Source organism: Ctenopharyngodon idella, chromosome 24, assembly GCF_019924925.1.
Source record: "Ctenopharyngodon idella isolate HZGC_01 chromosome 24, HZGC01, whole genome shotgun sequence".
Taxonomy (NCBI): domain Eukaryota; kingdom Metazoa; phylum Chordata; class Actinopteri; order Cypriniformes; family Xenocyprididae; genus Ctenopharyngodon; species Ctenopharyngodon idella.
The window spans coordinates 5,102,282-5,119,696 of record NC_067243.1 but is presented as its reverse complement, the minus strand read 5'-3'; the positions used below and the strand labels follow the sequence as shown (position 1 = coordinate 5,119,696).

Sequence of the window (17,415 nt, the reverse complement as noted above, 5' to 3'; positions counted from 1 at the left end):
TAGGGTTTGTTGGAGGTTAAATCTCCTGGGACGCTTCAAAACAAAACAAGTCACTGTTTTTCTTTCATCCGCAGCTTGGATTCTTCCACAGGCAAAAGAGAAAGAGAGACGAGCAGGCGACCAATGAGAAGACAGCAGAGGATCGGTAATCAACCACACGGCAACCTCTTCAGCCAATCACTCAGGGACACTTCAGACACGGGTGTGTGTCAGCCAATCAGTGGCTCTTAAGCACTGCCACACCCTCCAGCAATCTGACCAATCAGCTCGCTTCCCAGGGCCGCGCTGCCAATTAAGATGTGAAGAGGCTGAAGCTTCAGTGTGAGACTTTGAAATCCAGGTCAAAAGAGAACGAAGTGGAAAAGAACACTAATGAATAGGCTTCAGTTTGAACCATCGTGAGGTTTTGGTGCTGATAAAAAGTTTGTGTATCATGAAACAAACTTCAGATTGCGGAACAAGACTTTTTTGCTGCAGCATAAATTCAAGCTGATGCACTTGCACATTGTAAAGAATTTTGAACTTGAAATATGTAAATATGAAAAAGTTCAGCAATATAATGTAATACAATGATAAAAAAATAATAATATTTAACCATAAAATTACTAATATCATGCACTTTTTGCTGCCACTTACATCTGTTAACGATGTATGTGAGATGTATGGTCATAATTTTATATACAGTATGAAATTTTGCAGATGGAATTGAAAGTATTCCATGTGTATTTCTGTTTTTTTATTTTTTTTTATATAAACTGAAACTGGTAAAAGCGCTTAAGGGTAGTTGAAATGGATAGGAAACACATTTTATGTGCTGTAACTGGTCACCAGTTTTCCACCTTTTATTTGCAATAATTTAATTTTTTATTTTCTTTGACTGTACATGTCATAAATAATAACAAAAAAATTCTAAAAGGTTTGCTTTTTATGCAGTTGACTTAAATATTACTGTAGTGTGATGAGTATTTTAGAAATATAAAAGTACAATATTTCATGTATTCACTCCATTAATATGGTCACAATGAAATATTTAATAAACAGACAATAATTAGATGATACAGAAATAAATAAATCATCCTTGACATCTCAACTACCCTTAAACACTTTGTGATCACTGTCTGGAAAATACACAGTGGCTGTGTTCAGAATGCAATACTAGTTTACTACTGCTGGCTATTTTCTGAGTGAAACAGTATGCATTATTCTGTATGTAAACCATTTCAACAGCATTGCTTCATTTTGTCACATTCCAGTTATCATCTCGGAAATAATTATTAGGTTACTTTGCATTTAAAATCAGATTTTTAATAAAAATGCCAGTCTTATCAAATTATGAGTCAGGAAGGAGATGTTAAAAATGCATTGCATTGCAGTAAAATGTGTAAAATTTATTCTGTGCAGTGTGCACATTTTGACAAATGTAGGTAATCATGACATGCAAAAAAAATACTGTGCATATACATACTATATACTGCAGCAATAATTAAGTATGGTGGTATGCTGTTCTGAACACAGTCACTCAATCCAAAATGTTCCCATACAGTAATTTTCTTTTGACATGGCTTTACAGCTTTCACAGTATAAGACACCGTGGCACTTGTTTTAATTGTTGTCACTTATGTTGGCATTTTATTGCATGTAGAAATGACAGCCGAATGTTCGTCATGTGTTTTTTTATTGAACCACTGAATAAATTAAAATCCATTTAAAACAATACATCTTTGTTTTTTGAATTCAGACCAGAACAGATTTTTATATTCAAATATGAACTGTGCCTACATATTACAAAACACACATTTAAAAAAAAAAAAAAAAAAGCTGCATGTTGCATATTTTGCTCACTATCATTCCCATATAGTTCCATTTGTGTTATTTCAGAGTTTATCACTTTAATTATTCTAACACGTGGAAAAAATCCAATGATCATGTTTGACACATGAAGACTTTACACGGCAACGAAGTACTAAAAACGGAAAGGTTATTCCTTTGCTAAACGATAACATTGTCAAAACGATCCCATTCACACGGATCCGCGAAAACGAGTAAAAACGCTGTATTATGCTGCCAGGCCAGTAATTGGCGATGCCATTTTGTGAAGAAACACTACACAACTATAGACCTTATTCAGAGCAGCGCCATGACAGGTATGAAAGCAAGGATTAGACTTACCGTATTTTCAACGGCATCCGCTGTAAAAAAGCTCCTAGCTCGTGTTTTCTGGAGTTTTTTTGTCTACAGAAATTTCTTGGAAAGATATTTTTGCAGTGTTTTGTCTGCAGAACAATCCAAAAACCCGTGAAATAACAGTACAACCCACCGAAGAGCTGTATGTCCATCGCTTTCATTCCCGTTCAAAATCAAAGATGGCGCTGCTTAAGGTCTATGCACATGACTTCACCGTAGGCGGGAGCGACTGCGGTTACGCCCACTGAGTGGCAACATTGATTTTCGGCCGCGAAAAACACACAAAACACATTCAAAACGGGAAAGAGCTTTGCGATTCACTGTACAAACTGTTTTGACAAGAAATCTGAGGTATATTTTTACAGACTGCCGAAAGCTAAAGAAAAGAGAAGCCAATTAATTGCTTCAATTCACAGAAACAACTGGATCTAGGCAGCAAAATGTGGATTTGCACTTATTTTGTCAATATGTTGAATTTTGGGTAAAATCATACCCTATATATTGTATTGTTATATACTGTATTGACAACTCATCAAGTAAATATTTATACAAAACGCATAAAAAGTTTTCTGTTTTTAGTTGAAAATGGTGTCGTGTAAACGGACCCTAAGAGGATCTAGCAAACCGTTCTTAAAAATCACAACTCAAATGCAACAGAAGCACATGGAATCTGACAGGCATCTTTGATCGATGGTTTTAATCTTGTTTTATTTGGATTGGAAATAAAAACACGTTGAACAATCCCCAGTAATTAAAGAATAAAACATGGTGCAAACACAGAGGGTTAAAAACCTCCACATTCAGAATCGGCCACATTCGAGCACTCAAACACACACACACACACACACACACAGAGAGATAAAAGCGGGAAGACATGCTTCTCACACAACAGCACCTTCCAGAATAAGGCCCCGTGACTCCAAAAGAGCTCCAGCAAATGTTCATTAACACAAGTCAGAATTACAGACTTGCTAATTGGCTTTACAGTGGCATCATGTTTAAAAAAAAAAAAAAAAAAAAACCATAATAATAGTTACATTAATAATAATAATTATAAATGTCCAACTTTTATTCAACTGGTTACAGGCACATTTTAATATTCAAATAAAAGAAAATCGCCTGGCACAGAGTTTAGCTTTAGGACATCAACTCTCAGCTATTGATTTCTCATAAAATAGACATTTTAGACTCTGTTTTAAATAAACCTTTTATAAAATATGTTAAGAAAACCAAAAAATTATGAAAAGGTTGACAAAAGAGCAGCTTATTTAAAAAAAAAAAAAAAAGAGCTGTTCACATTGTCACGATGACTGAAGTACAACACAATAAAATGCTGTTCGTCTAAAGAAGAAATTTTTAAATGAGAGTCTTTAGCGCTGCATGTATCCATGAGCATCAACACCCTCTTTGATTTGATAAAAAAAAAAGAACCAGGATGAAACTGGAGACTCCAGTTACTTTGGGTTAAAATGCAGCAGTCAGATTCAACATCTCTCAAATGGATCAACAAGTAAATTAGGGACAAAATCTAGACTTACAGTCTGTGCTGAGTACGTAAACAAGGTCAAATCAAGAGTCAAGTTAAATCAAACTCCAAAAACATTAAACCATATCTGACGGAAAACTAAAAGTACAGGTCAGTGAAATTCAACAAACTCCTCCAGACTTTTGGGAATCTGGTCCCGATACAAGATCTGATGTTGTTGTACGGCGCGAGCCGCCAGGCATTTCAGACTCATTTTCATTTGCGTCTTCAGAAGGATTTCAGAAACGCCTGTTGTGCTCTTGTCAAGCGGGGTCTTCTTTTGCTTGTTGGTCATGTCCGTATGAGCGCCAGCTTCGACGAGGCTGATGATGATGGCATGGAGGGTCAGGAAGTCGCTGATGGGACGGTTGTATTGTACTATGAGATGTAGAGGACTGTTTCCTTCATTGTCCACGGCGTTCACTTGGGCGCCGCAGTCTATGAGCAGCTTGGTCACTTGCGCGTTGGGGAAACTGCAAACGTCGTTGGTGTGGAAGTCATCTACGGGCGTACTGGAGCTCGCTGCCAGGTGCAAAAGTGACGATCCCTCTCGGGAACGCGGATCCAGACGTATTAAGTCGTAGATCTGTTTGTTTATACGCGCTCGTTCCTCTTCGCCACACTGCGTTTTGGTTGAAATGCAAACCAGGTAGAGGAAGGTGAACACGTTAGACTCGTAGTTGTCGTTGGCCGCCGGCAAGTCTGCTTCCGTGGCGGTTTGCACACGTGCCATGCTGCGGCGGATCTCCAGGACGCTGGCACGCAAAACGTGCTCCACGTCCGACGCGCGGACCGGCTCCTTTAAGTGGACCATTTGCGAGAACACTTGCGCGAATCTCAAGAGGTCTTTATGCGTGTTGCGGTTTCCTTGTTGGCGTAGGTGCAAGGCGTGCAGCCACAGCTTGATGCAAAGGTCGAACTCCATGTTGTCGGCGTAGACTGCACCACGGTATATAATGGGATGCGACACGTCTATGTTATCCGAACCAAGAATTCGTTCGCGAATCATCAGGCCTTCCATGTGCAGCGCATCCCGGTCGTGCCGAATGGCTTCCAAGTCTTGCAAAGTCCGGCATTCGGTCCTCCCTCCGTACGCATGCACAGGTGACAGCAACTCTTTGGCGATGGCCCTCTGGGGATCACGAAATCGCTCCAGCATGGCCAGGTACAAGTAGTGGTAGGTCTTAAGAATGTCGTAATTCTCACGGTCGTTGGCGAAAGACGCTCCAAGCAGTTCCAATGCCTCGATGCGGCTGTGTGCATCGCAATCCGCATGGGACAGTAGCAGTTCTACCACATCCGCCTTGCAACTTTCGGCCGCCACCTTCAGTGGCGTCATGCCATGTCCGTTAACCACCATAGCCGCTTGGCATTTCACCAGCTCCTTTACAATGTCCAGATGCCCAGCTTCGGCGGCAAAGTGCAGTGCGGTGGCCCCGCAGTGAGCTTTAGCGTTGGGATCGGCGCCCCGCTCCAGCAGGAAGTAAACGACATCAGCGTGGCCCTTATAGGCAGCGATCATCAAACAAGTGTTGTCGTACTTATTTGCGATGCTGATGTCGGCCTTGTGCTCCACAAGGTACCGTACGATGTCCAGTCGGCCGTCGAAGCATGCAGCCCTGAGAGGGGTGGAGTTAGTGAGGGTGGTGTGGTTCACGTTGGCGCCGTGGGAAACCAACAAACGTACCACCTCGAAATGCCCAGCGCCGGCTGCACACCAAAGAGCCGTGGCACCATCGATAATATACCTGTAAGAGTGAAAAATACGTCAGCAATGACATGGAGCTCTATCTAGGGCTGCACGATTTATCCCACGATAAGAAAAATAACATTGAAATTGCGCTTAAACATGATTCTTAGTGTGATTATAAAATCGCAAAGGCTGCGATTATTTTTTTCTGCGCAGCTTGTCAATGAAGTATGGCTCCAAATGCCAATCCATCTGAAAGCACTACTTTTTATATCTCTCTGTAAAATGAATTAAAATTAGTATAAAATAAAAAATAAAAAAAATCGAAAAGGTTAACTAAAGGTTAACTAACTATGATGCCCATAGAGATTTTCTGTTATGACATTATCGACTTCTACGGCAGGGCATATTTGGAGTTTCTGCGCAAGAGCGCCCTCTGGCTTTCAGATGGAGAAGCATTTACTACTGATCACAGAGGAGTACAGCTCTGACAAGCTGCGATTATTACAACAAATGCCAGTCTGCAACATCAAGAAGCATAACTGAGGCGAATGGCGTTAAAATGGATAGGATTAGTTCACGAAAAAATGACATTTCTGTCAGTGTTTATTCGCCCTCATGTTGTTTCAAACATGTATTTCAAATTTTTAATGCAATAAAATGCTTTTTATATCTATCTGTAAAATGAATTAAAATTAGTATAAAATAAAAAAAAAGGTTAAAAATCAGAAATAAATCTATTGATCGAGGTATAAAAAAAGAATTACATTTTTACTGTAGAGCATTAAAGGAATAAAACAAAAAACATAACTGCAGCGTGTGGTTATAATAAACAGAACATTGTCTTGCGTTGTTGTTAACGCTAGTATAGCTATCGTTATAGATCTTGGTGTAAACGGGTCTTAATGATGCCTTTTTTTTTTTTTTTAGGGGGGGGAAATCTCCATTCACTTTCACTGTCTGGAAAAGAACAATTTTGCTAAACACCTCTTTTTATGTTCAAAAAAAGAACAATTTGGATGTTGACAGAATTAATTGGGCGGACTATTACTTAAAAATACACAGCATGCTTTCTGGAATACTCGATTCAATAGTCCATTAAACCGGCGCTACTTTCATGTGCATCGTATCACTCCGCGGACTCGCGCTCTTTTATTTCATACGCCATTTTTTTGCGTGTCATTATCAACTGTTATAAAAATTACCTCAGAGGACTTAAGTATTAATATTACTGTAATTTTGTTGCCAGCCCGATTGTTTTGTACATCGTAATTGACTTTTTTTTTTTTTTTTTTTTAGCGGGAACTTTAGAATAATATACAGGTAAAATAATAAAATAATTTGAAGCTCAAATCAATATTTAATATATATGAGTAATCGTGTAATAAATAATACAGATATTATACTGTCAGCAAATGTATCCCTTACATATTTTATACAGTATAATAAAAGTAACTAAACTTCAGTCCAGAGATGAACAGTTCAAACTTACCCGTCAAATCTGACAGTCCCCGTCTGTTCGGTGTCCACCTTGTAGTGGTCCAAAAGCAACCGGACCACCTTGTCATGTCCGTTCCGAGCAGCAATTATGAGAGGTGTGGATCTCTGGCCGGCCACCTGGGTCACATACTCCAGCAAGTATCGGGTCTGGACGGTGGAGTGGTTCAGGAGCAGGGCAGCCAGGGTCAGGACTCTCCCCTCACTGGCTGCTTTGTGAACGTACCGAGCCAGGGACTCCAACCGGGCCAGAGCCGGTACCTCCGCCATCTGTGCAAGATTCGCCCACTGATCTCAGAACAGATCAACCCGCCTCCCATTAAAAACACCTGCCTGAGCTCTTCAGCTCATATATGAAACCAATGTAGAGTTTCCGCCTGACCAACAGCCATTATAGTGGTTATTAATATAATATGATCTAATAATATGGATCTTACATAAAACAAATGGAGACGTTTAGTCTAACTTCATGCTGTCACACTGAATTTCTGATTATATGATTGTAATCTGAAGGCTCTTATAATAGTAATGTTATATCTTGTAACTGAAATAATAACAATCCTATATCTTATAATACACGAATCATTCACTAGTAATATCAAATTCTGACGTAATCTGTTTAATTCAAACGAGTTTCAGTAGAAATTCTCTTTCACTTCTATAGAAACGAGTTTACTCGCCGCATTTGGCAGTTTTGTGCTTCGTTTTGTTCTTATTTCCGCTCTATGTCCCTCCGCGATAAGGTCCGCTGATCAATTCAACAGAACGAATCCAGATTTCGCTGATAAATCCGACATTAAATCCGAAATAAAGCTCAAATCTGGGGTCAATGTATTTGTGTCTTTCACCTCTGCTAGAAACGACGCCCGGAAATGAAGTCAGCAATAACAGGAAGTGCGACTCTGGGATTCCTGCGATGCCTTTTTTCGAAATAAAAGTCCCATTTGAATAAGAAAAATACCACGGTATAAAAAATTACCAAGGTAAGCATAGTTTTCATATATGATATAATTATTTCTTATTGTATTATATCTCAGATTAAAGCATTTTGCAACTATATTTTTAAACTAGCCTATATACTTTAACTATTTTACATATTTTATATTTATATAAATATTATATATTTTTAATTTATGTTATCTGAAATATGAATACATCATGTACAATAGATAATATCACTAATAACATAATCTTTATTTTATAATAAAAGTGTGTTTTATTGAGTAGATATAAAACTACTGTATAGACTAAGATTTCATGTTTCATTTATAAATACTGATTTTTTTTTCTTTGGCAGGTATTAAAATGCTTTTTCCAGGCACACATGGTGCTGTACATTCAACAGAAATATTAAATCCTAAACCATGCGTTTCACAAAGGGAGGGGTTTGGATTAAAGGTTTATCTCAACTATAAATGCACTGAAACGCTCACAAAACCTAATCTTTACAGGATTTTGTTTGAACAGACAGGCTCGATTTATTCATTTTCTCAAGTGAGCCAAACTAGTTTTTATTTACTGATGTTTTATTTTACCTTATGTATGAATAAATAGTCAGAAGTCAGGTGCTATATGTTGTCAGCTCAGTGGCATCGAATCTTCTTGTGTTACAGCTACACCAGACACCTGCGATGAGTGTCTTTACAAGCGCCGCATCGAGGAGAGATCAAGACTCAACCAGAATGATTGCTTTCTTTTCATGTTTTACCTCTGCTCGATGAGGTCAAAGGTCATTCAAAGGGATCATCTGACTCCAGTGTGAGTGAAAAGCAAGAAATCTTCATGGTGGCACTGAAATGCCACCCATCATGCGCAAGAGGCAGAACTGTGTGATGCATGCTGCGTTCCTGACCAGGTTTGAAACTTTTATTTCGCCTCATTTTTGACACTTTGAACTTGTTTTATGATGCATTGAAAAGTGAATATGTGTTTGTGGCGTTTGTCTATGTTCACAATTAAATAATCTAATGATTTAATATTTAGTAAAAGAGGTGCTTAGACTGGGTTGAATCCACCTTAGAATCACATTCAGAAGGCAAAAGCTCTTTGATGCCTTCCAAACCCCCTGCAGCCGGAGATATTGGGTTGGGATTTGAGGGAAACAAATCGGATGAGATTAAAATGCATGTCCCACGGCGGTCCATGAGACGCGCTCCATCCTCTTCATGATCTGAAGAAGGAGAAAGAGTCTGGATGCGTCCCGAATCGTCATCATGACGCTTCACTTGCACTTTTAATGATGTTTTTTCCATTGTATTGTCTTGTTACATGTAATATACATGCAGTTTTTCCACTCTATTTCGTAAGGTGAATTGAAATTTAACCAATTAACAGTTTCTACTGTAGTATTTATTTTTCCTTTCAAATAATTCACATTTTTACACTGCATACATTTGTTGCAATTACACCTGTGGTGATGTTTGATGCTTTTTCTGTGAGTTTCTCTTCAAAACGTAGTGCATTACTTTCCATAAAAATAGTTTTTTTGGGAGTAACACAATATTGTAATGGATTACTTTTAAAAGTAACTTTCCCCAACACTGTATTCAACTTAAACACGTCCTATTTCTACGGACTTGTTGGTGAGTTTTGCACCCACGTTTTCCTCGGAAAATGTGCAAAACTTGTTTATATTATTGCAATGCACACTTTGAATGTGATCTTCAGTATTAGTTTTGTCTTTTTGTTGATATTACGGTCTTCTGGAGTGGCATTAGCATCCTCATGTCAACGATTAGAATAAAGCTCAACATCTGGTCCCTGATGCAAAGGCAGCATGAAAGTCAAACAACGGAACAAAAAATTAAGGTGACATAACCAGAGTGAGCCAGATGGACATAAATAAATAAATCATATTTGCCAGATGCTCTGGGAAACACAGCTGGACCTGACATCCTTTATCAGACAGACATTCCTAAAAGCATCAGCAGACTGCTGTGTGACTTTAATGACCTCAGGCACTGACACATTTCTCATTATCATTTTATATCTGATGTCATATCTGCACAGACACGGGTCGAGGGAGACGGACGCCTGTCTGAGGAAAGCTCAGTTTCACATGGACCTCTGGTGCTGCTTCACCATCCAGAACTGGCTGCTGGACTTTGGGAGACACTTGGTCATGGTGAATAAAGCCTCACATCATTTTCAGTGAATACACGAGATATGAAACTATTCAGAGCTTTCACGTTTAGAAAAATACATAAAAACATCTCGGCACAAAATTCATAAGTAGACAAAATTTCATGTGTTATGCCAAAACATTTATTAATTTAGCAGTCGCTTTTATTTTATTTTTTATTTTTTTAAAGAGGCAATAACAGGAGTCTCAAACATTGTACAGAATAGTACAAGCAAAGACATTTTTTCATACTTTTTATGAAAACATAATTTTAGTGAAAAGTGGATGTTTTGTCTGGTTTTTCACTGTCAATTATAAAGATTTTTTTTTTTTTTACTTACAAGGAAAAGACATTTTTACAGTATTTTATTGTACAATTTCATGTGTTGTCTTGTTAAATATAATATACACTAGTTTTTCCACACTGTTTTGTAAGGTGAATTGAATGATAACAAATTAACTGTTTTTTACTGCAGTATTTTTACATTAATAATAATAACAAATAATAAAATAAATGTAAACTGAAATAAGATAAATATTTAAAATTCATAAATTTAGTTGTTAAAAAAATTACTAAAATTTAACTAAAATAAAAAACTGTGTTTTTACACAGTAAATATTTGTTGCAAACACATTTTAATTAAGCAATTACAGCTGTATTTCCCTAATGTGCAGTTTATAATTTTATTAAAGTGCTTGTATTAATTCTCTTGTACAAAGTTTTATTTCAGTTATAAGGCATCTAAAAACACTTTATCCTCCCTTTTTGTTGTCTTGTTAAATGTAATATACTGTAGTGTTTCCACACTATTTTGTAAGGTTAAACTGAAATTAAATTTAACTAATAACATGTTTATACTTCTTTTAAAGTAATTCACATTTTTACACTGCAAAAATATTTTAACTTACACTTCAAAAAATCTTTTTCTTACTCTGTAAACTTCCTTAAAACAAGATAGATTTACTGCAAAATGATACAAGGATTGTATGTCTTGCTTTCAGAGAACATTTTGTGATGTTTTTGCTCAAAACAAGAAAAAATCTGTTTGCCAATGGGGTCAGAAAAATAATCAAATTCAAAAGCAAAAACAAGATTAGTTTTCTGTTTTCTTGTTGTAAACAAAAAATGCTGTTAGATTTCTCTGAAATCAAGATGTAAAAGTGTCATTTTGCTTCTCAAGTGAATACATCTTCTTTTACAGATGTTTAGATAATTGTGTTGGAAAACAAGACGGAGTAAGAATATGATTTTTGCAGTGCAATTACACCTGTACTCTTGTGGTGAAATGTGAAGCTTTTTCTCTAGATATTTTGTCCTTTGGAGTGGTTCCCTTTGAACAGACCCAGCGCTGGCGACTACTTCCACATGCTGTACAACATCACTACACCCTTCCTGCTGCTCAAGGTGAGTTTAATATGGAGCAGGTCACTAATTGGGTTTACTAAGCCCTGCCCCTTTGAAGACTGCACTGAGATGCATTGCACTTCCAGGATGGATGGCTCTTGTTTTTGGACACTTTGTCAGTGTCACATTTCTCAATGTGAGGCTTTGCACAAAGCGCAGACATTTTATTAAAGCTCACAGAGCAAAAAGAGCTCAGCAGGTGATATTTATGACCTGAGATGCTACATGTCATCGAAATGATGCATCACCTCAAACCTGTTGGGAATAAACAACACTGACCTTTATAATCTGCAGAAATATCTGGCTGACATTTCCGATTTCTCTGTGTCCAAAAACTGAAGTTTACAAGATTGATGCCACGCATTGCATGCGTCAAGAAATCTGTTATGATATGATAAACTGTTCCCAGGTCAGTGTTTTCTTCATCTGTACTTTTGTCTTGTTTTCCAGCACAAATATCTAAACATTCATAAATCAAGATGCATTTACTTGAGGAGCAAAATTACTTTTTTTTTGTGTGTGAGAAATGCATCAAAATGAAGTGAGTTTTTGCTTAAAGGTGGGGTAAGCTATATTTCAAAAATACAATGTTGATATTTGAAATCAACACAAACAAACAAATATCTGGCATTTGGGTCAGAAAAATAAACTTAATTCAAAGGAAAAACAAGATTATTTTTATGACCCTATTGACAGGTATTTAGGGGTTCAAGCTCGCAGTGCTGAAATGGCTTATAACTCCTGAACCATTAGGCGTAGGCTTAAGTGTCTTATATCGTTGGAATCCTTGGCTCAATTTTGCATTTTTTGAAAAACTAGTCCTAGGTTTTTGGCCTGACTGGAACCAAACCAGTGCAGCGAGATTCTCCGGAGTCTGATTGTCAATAGTTATCAAAAAAAAGTTGAAATTTTGATTCACGGCCCCTAAGGGCCGCCAAAACGTTTGAAGTGGGTGGAGCCACTTTTACTAAAATGGCTATAACTCGTCAACGAAATAAGATATTTTCACCAAACTTGGAACACCTATGTAAGAGCTTATTTTGTGGTCACATGAAAAAGGACGTGGCGACTGGCCACTTGGTGGCGCTATAACAGGAAAAACATGAAAATGGCTGTAACTACTTCACCGTTAGTCCAATCAACTTGAAAATTAGCATGCAGTGTCTTTGTCTGAGGTGCCATGACTGTCCATGAGGACATTGATATATCTCAAAAAACATGTCCGCCATCGGCCAATGAATTTTGAGCAGCTATCAGACAAGGTTAACGGAGGCCAATCAGAATGAAACTCGCTGGCCTATTTGACTCACGGCCCTAGAGGCCTGTGAGAAATTCGAAAGAAATCTGCCACTGGGGGGCGCCTTTGCGTTTTTTATGTGTGCAAACAATTGTGTATCGTATGCCTACGAAATTTGTACCACATGGTAGAACTCCTTATTCTGAGCAACGTCGCCTCTAGGACCGCCTCTGTCCATCGAATCGTTCGTTAAACGATTGGAGATCATTTCAAACACCAACTTTGGCGAACTAGTCCTACGTTTTTGGCTCAACCTTTATAACTGTTAAAAAGCTTTAAAAACCATATATTTCCTATGGTAAATTGCCTGTATTGGCTGTAAATGGTCTTTTCCATGTATGATCGAGATGGTTAGGCTTGCTAAATAAAGCAAAAAATCTTTTTACGCATGTGCTTAAATGGGCTTGAAGCCCATTATTTGCTGCTTGCAGCTATATTTATTCTTGTTTTCAGCAAAAACTCACTTTATTTTGGTCCATTTTTCTGAAGTCGTTTCGCATCTTCAGTAAAGTATCTTGATTTAAGAATGTTTAGATATATGTGCTGGAAAACAAGACAAAAATACTGAGGAAGTGATGCTGTTGCCAGGCAGTTTTGAGTTTGTTCATGATCGTCTGCTATATTTAAGTGAAATAGCATGCAATACCATTGTCACATGACCTCACTTGTTTAATTCAGCAAGTTGCATTCAATATATTTTGCTATTTTGTATTTCTTCAATTCAGTGTTGTAATTTTTGACAATAATAAATCACAGCTGTACTTCATCACTCTGAAATGAAGTAGTCAAGTCGAGTGCACTGCATTTTGGTATATAATATCTCATGTGTCGTTCTGTTCCAGCTCATAGAGCGAAGCCCGAAGACGTTGCCTCGCTCCGCCGTCTACCTGTGCATCATCACGTTTGTGATGGGCGCGAGCGCACATCTGGTGGGAGACTCCATCAACCATCGGCTTCTGCTCAGTGGATACCAGCTGCACCTGAGCGTCAGAGAAAACCCCATCATGAAGAACATCAGACCACAAACTCTGGTAAAACAGCCCAGAAAAACTCTCTGTAATGATCAGAATCAAGTGCTTTCAAGACTCTTTGTATGTAACAGTTTGTACATGGCAGTTGTTTAACATATATGGTTATAGCATATAGTCATTGACATTTTCTTCAGGAAATATTACAGGTTTGCATCTAGTTTTTCTGTTTTCCGACAGATTGACTCGTTTGAGTTGCTACAGTATTATGATGAAAGTCTGGGTCATTGCATGTGGTAAGCTGCAAAATATTCTGCAAACATTCAGCTCTTACATTTCAGCACTGATTTACTTCATACTAATTAACCTAATTAAACAGAAAATCATTATTTAGTAGAAACATCCTTGCCTCAAGGGTGATTAAAAGCAGAAATTTGACGTTTATAATTTCATTAAAGTGCTGGTATTAATTCTCTTGTATAAAATGTTTTATTTCATCTATAACCCAGCTGACAAAATGTTCTAAAAAACGTTTTACTAACGTTCCCATTAAGTTATGAAAACGTTATTTTTGAATGTTCTCTGAACATTTAAACATCCCCGTTTTTTCTTGGTTATATGAACGTTAGGGGAACATTCCATTGTGTCATTCTGCAAACATTACAGGAATGTTACTTTTATATGTTCTCTGAACATTCCGAAAGAAGTAGTAACATTTAAAAATTTGAATGTTCTCTGAACATTCTGAAACTAGTAGTAACATTTAAAAAACTTTAAAATGTTTTTAAAAAAAAACATTCCATGAACGATGTATAAATAATGTTTTTGTACTGATGTTTTGAGCACATTATTAAACACTAGATAACTTTGGAAGAACGTTTGTTCATAACGTTGAGAGAACATTGCTAGAACGTTCCCTGTTAGCTGGGAAGGTGTCTAAAAATCACTTGTACGCATTTATCTTCCATTTTTACAGGTATGTTCCTTTATTTCTCATCCTATTCCTGTATTTCACTGGCTGTTTCACTATTGTCAAATCGGAGAAGAAGATGCCCATCTCCGCTTGGCTTCTACTGGGTCCTAGTGGCCTTTACTACTGGTCAGTTTCTCCCTGTAACACTAACAAGTGTTTGACCTGCTCATCGGGAGCCAGATGGTCTGAATGCAGCACACCGTACTTCATTATTCACCACAGCAAAACTCAACTCTCCATCCTGGATCACAATTATTTATAAGCTCAGCCGTTAAAGAAAGAACAGTGTCTGTATCATGTGTCGTGCCGAGGAAATGAGCTCCAGTGTCACACGTTAACTTTGTGTTTACTTTAGAGTGCCATCTGACACAGGGCATTTCCTTTCCTTATCTGTTAGACTGATGATTAATTAAAGCAATAAGCCACTTGAGGTAGTGTGTTAGTGTTTTTACCACGGGTAAGTTTTTTTTTTTAGCAAAACGCTGCTTATGCAATCAGATTTTAGTTGACTTGGAACTAAAATGTATTGCTCTTTACTCCTCAGGTATCTTGTGACGGAAGGACAAATTTTCATCCCCTTCATTTTCACGTTTTTTGCCATGACGGCTACAGTCGTGCACCAGAAGCGTAAAGGTTTTCTGCCCGACAGTAACGGACTCTTCCTGCTCTACAGTTTTTCGATATCGCTCGTGTTAGTGACCGTCTGGGTCGCCTGTCTGTGGAAGGACACGGTGTTACGGAAGAAATATCCAGGAGTGATGTATATACCGGAGCCGTGGGCCCTTTACACGCTGCACCTGAGAGACAAACACGTGACGCTCACAGACTGAACCTGTCAGGCCGGATCAACAAATCTGACTGTCACTGCAACCATAAACTCTTTATTCATGTGTTTATATGCAAGTAACGTCACGTTGCACCTTCAAAAATGGACTTTATGCACAGCATGCATTGTATGAATTTATGCTAAATGAATCCATTTCCACCAGTCAAAGTTATGTAATATTCTATTCTATTCTATTCTATTCTAAATTGTCAAGATACACTGGCGTTCAAAAGTTTGGGGTTAGTGTGTTTTTGTTTTTTTAAGAAATTAATACTTTTATTCAGCAAGAACATGTTCACCTGATTTATATAACATTATATTCCTAAAAACATTTTTTGTCTGTTGACATTATTTTCTGATTTATATAGTGATAAAAGAGAGATCCAAAATGTTAACGAAGTGAAAAATGAATTTTGAACCTGGCTTTATCCATGTGTTCTGATTTCTGTTCTGGAAATGTATGCAAATTAGACGCATATTTATTTAGACAATGCCTCATTTGCATATGTAGCCTAAAACATATCAGAAGACTTGCAATCCAAAATAAAGGTGATTAATCGACTTAGGATTACTTTTTTTTTTTACCCTGCACATCTGTTGTCTTGGTTTAAGTAATATTTTGTTAATAAATGAAAAATAAACCATTTTTTAAAAATATTTTATTTAAAGAAAGTGTAGACTACGATATGGACAAATAGGGTAGAAGGGACGGGACGTCTTCTCTACTTAAATAGGGACAATACATCTATATTAATAATTCTAACTTTGTACATTTTCACTGTATATTTTAAAATATTAAATATTCTGTGTTTATTAAAGTCTCTCAGGTGTAAAATCCTTTTTTTTTTTTGTTATTGCAAACAATTTATAGATGACATTAATGAAACAGAATGTATCAACAATACATTCAAAGTCATCTGAACATATGGAAGAGAAAAAAAATAAATTGACAATGATCATTAAAAGAGAAAGATACATTTAAATAGCTTTTTTAAGAACAAAGAAAAGAAGGAACAGAACAAAGAAAGAAAAGAGGATAAAAAAAAACACCAAAACAAGTATTAATCACATACATGAAAGATCTCATCATATCTCTTCAAAAAAGAAATACATTTTTTGTTATTAATTATTCTTAGTGAATTGATTAAATGTTCTACTTCACATAAGAAATCTATAAAAGTAGGTGTTTTCTTAAGAAACCTTTGTTTGTGAAAATAGAATTTTGCCACGAGGATAAGAAAGAAACAGTAGATTCTAAAGATTTGTTTGGGTTTTCAAAAAAGCAAACAACATCCTTAATGTGTAAATTACAGTTCATATTAACTTCAGAAAAACAATAGGAACTCAAATCTTTCCAAAAAAGTGATGAAACATCACATGAGAAAAATAAATGACAAATATCTTCACTTTCTTTTTTACAGAAGGTGCATATATCAGCTACATCACAAAATTTTGACACAAGAGCATTACAAGGGTATGCAAAATTTTAAAATGCACTTCTTTCACTTTATTGGATATACAGTATTTATATGGTAATAACCATGTTTTCCTCCACTGAATGTTATCTATTTTAGAACCCCAAAAAAACTGAGTTTCGAGATTGAGAAAGTTGACGAATAAATTTATTATTACATTCTTTACTTAAAAGCGAAACACCTGCCAAACATAACTGTGAAAGTTGTTTTGAACATGACTCATGGGAAAGGGAAGCTTTCATCAGACATATTAATCCATCAGGAATCGCCTTTATATCAGAGTTAAATTCTTTAAACGGAACGGGACATTGATGGATATTCATAAAACATTCATAAGATAACAAATCACCATTAGAGTTGAACAGATCAGCAACAAAAAATATGTTTTTATTAAACCATTTATCAAAAAAGACTGATCTATTTCTAATTTTAATATCCGAATTATTCCATAAGA

General features: G+C 36.8%; 3 protein-coding genes across 3 annotated transcripts in view; 2 read left to right on the top strand and 1 right to left on the bottom strand.

Moving 5' to 3' along the window:
* The window catches only part of itga11b (integrin, alpha 11b), a 40,435-nt gene extending 37,221 nt beyond the window's left edge, over window positions 1–3,214 (top strand). Inside the window, exon 30 of the mRNA XM_051884137.1 lies at window positions 75–3,214. Coding sequence (XP_051740097.1) covers window positions 75–149 — 75 coding nt within the window. The 3' untranslated portion in view covers window positions 150–3,214. The remainder of the gene's footprint in view (window positions 1–74) is intronic.
* fem1b (fem-1 homolog b) lies at window positions 2,876–7,806 on the bottom strand. The gene is made up of 2 exons (XM_051884138.1): window positions 6,892–7,806; window positions 2,876–5,457 (listed from the first exon to the last, which is right to left on the bottom strand). The coding sequence occupies exons 1-2, from the start codon at window positions 7,164–7,166 to the stop codon at window positions 3,822–3,824; spliced, it is 1,911 nt and encodes a 636-aa protein (XP_051740098.1). The 5' UTR covers window positions 7,167–7,806; the 3' UTR covers window positions 2,876–3,821.
* Window positions 7,807–8,538: 732 nt separating this feature from the next.
* On the top strand, window positions 8,539–16,047 carry cln6b (CLN6 transmembrane ER protein b). Its single transcript, XM_051884214.1, has 7 exons — window positions 8,539–8,751; window positions 9,906–10,020; window positions 11,324–11,422; window positions 13,562–13,750; window positions 13,928–13,983; window positions 14,664–14,786; window positions 15,205–16,047. The coding sequence occupies exons 1-7, from the start codon at window positions 8,693–8,695 to the stop codon at window positions 15,488–15,490; spliced, it is 927 nt and encodes a 308-aa protein (XP_051740174.1). The 5' UTR covers window positions 8,539–8,692; the 3' UTR covers window positions 15,491–16,047.
* The last annotated feature ends 1,368 nt before the right edge of the window (window positions 16,048–17,415 follow it).

What these genes read in the sequence shown, in the direction of transcription:
- fem1b (XM_051884138.1), bottom strand. Translation starts at nt 7,166, where the DNA reads ATGGCGGAGGTACCGGCTCTGGCCCGGTTGGAGTCCCTGGCTCGGTAC. An exon ending in GGGACTGTCAGATTTGACGG is followed by an intron (nt 5,458 to 6,891) that starts GTAAGTTTGAAC and finishes TCACTCTTACAG; the next exon opens with GTATATTATCGATGGTGCCA.
- cln6b (XM_051884214.1), top strand. Translation starts at nt 8,693, where the DNA reads ATGCCACCCATCATGCGCAAGAGGCAGAACTGTGTGATGCATGCTGCG. An exon ending in TTGGGAGACACTTGGTCATG is followed by an intron (nt 10,021 to 11,323) that starts GTGAATAAAGCC and finishes CTTTTTCTCTAG; the next exon opens with ATATTTTGTCCTTTGGAGTG. An exon ending in AGTCTGGGTCATTGCATGTG is followed by an intron (nt 13,984 to 14,663) that starts GTAAGCTGCAAA and finishes CCATTTTTACAG; the next exon opens with GTATGTTCCTTTATTTCTCA.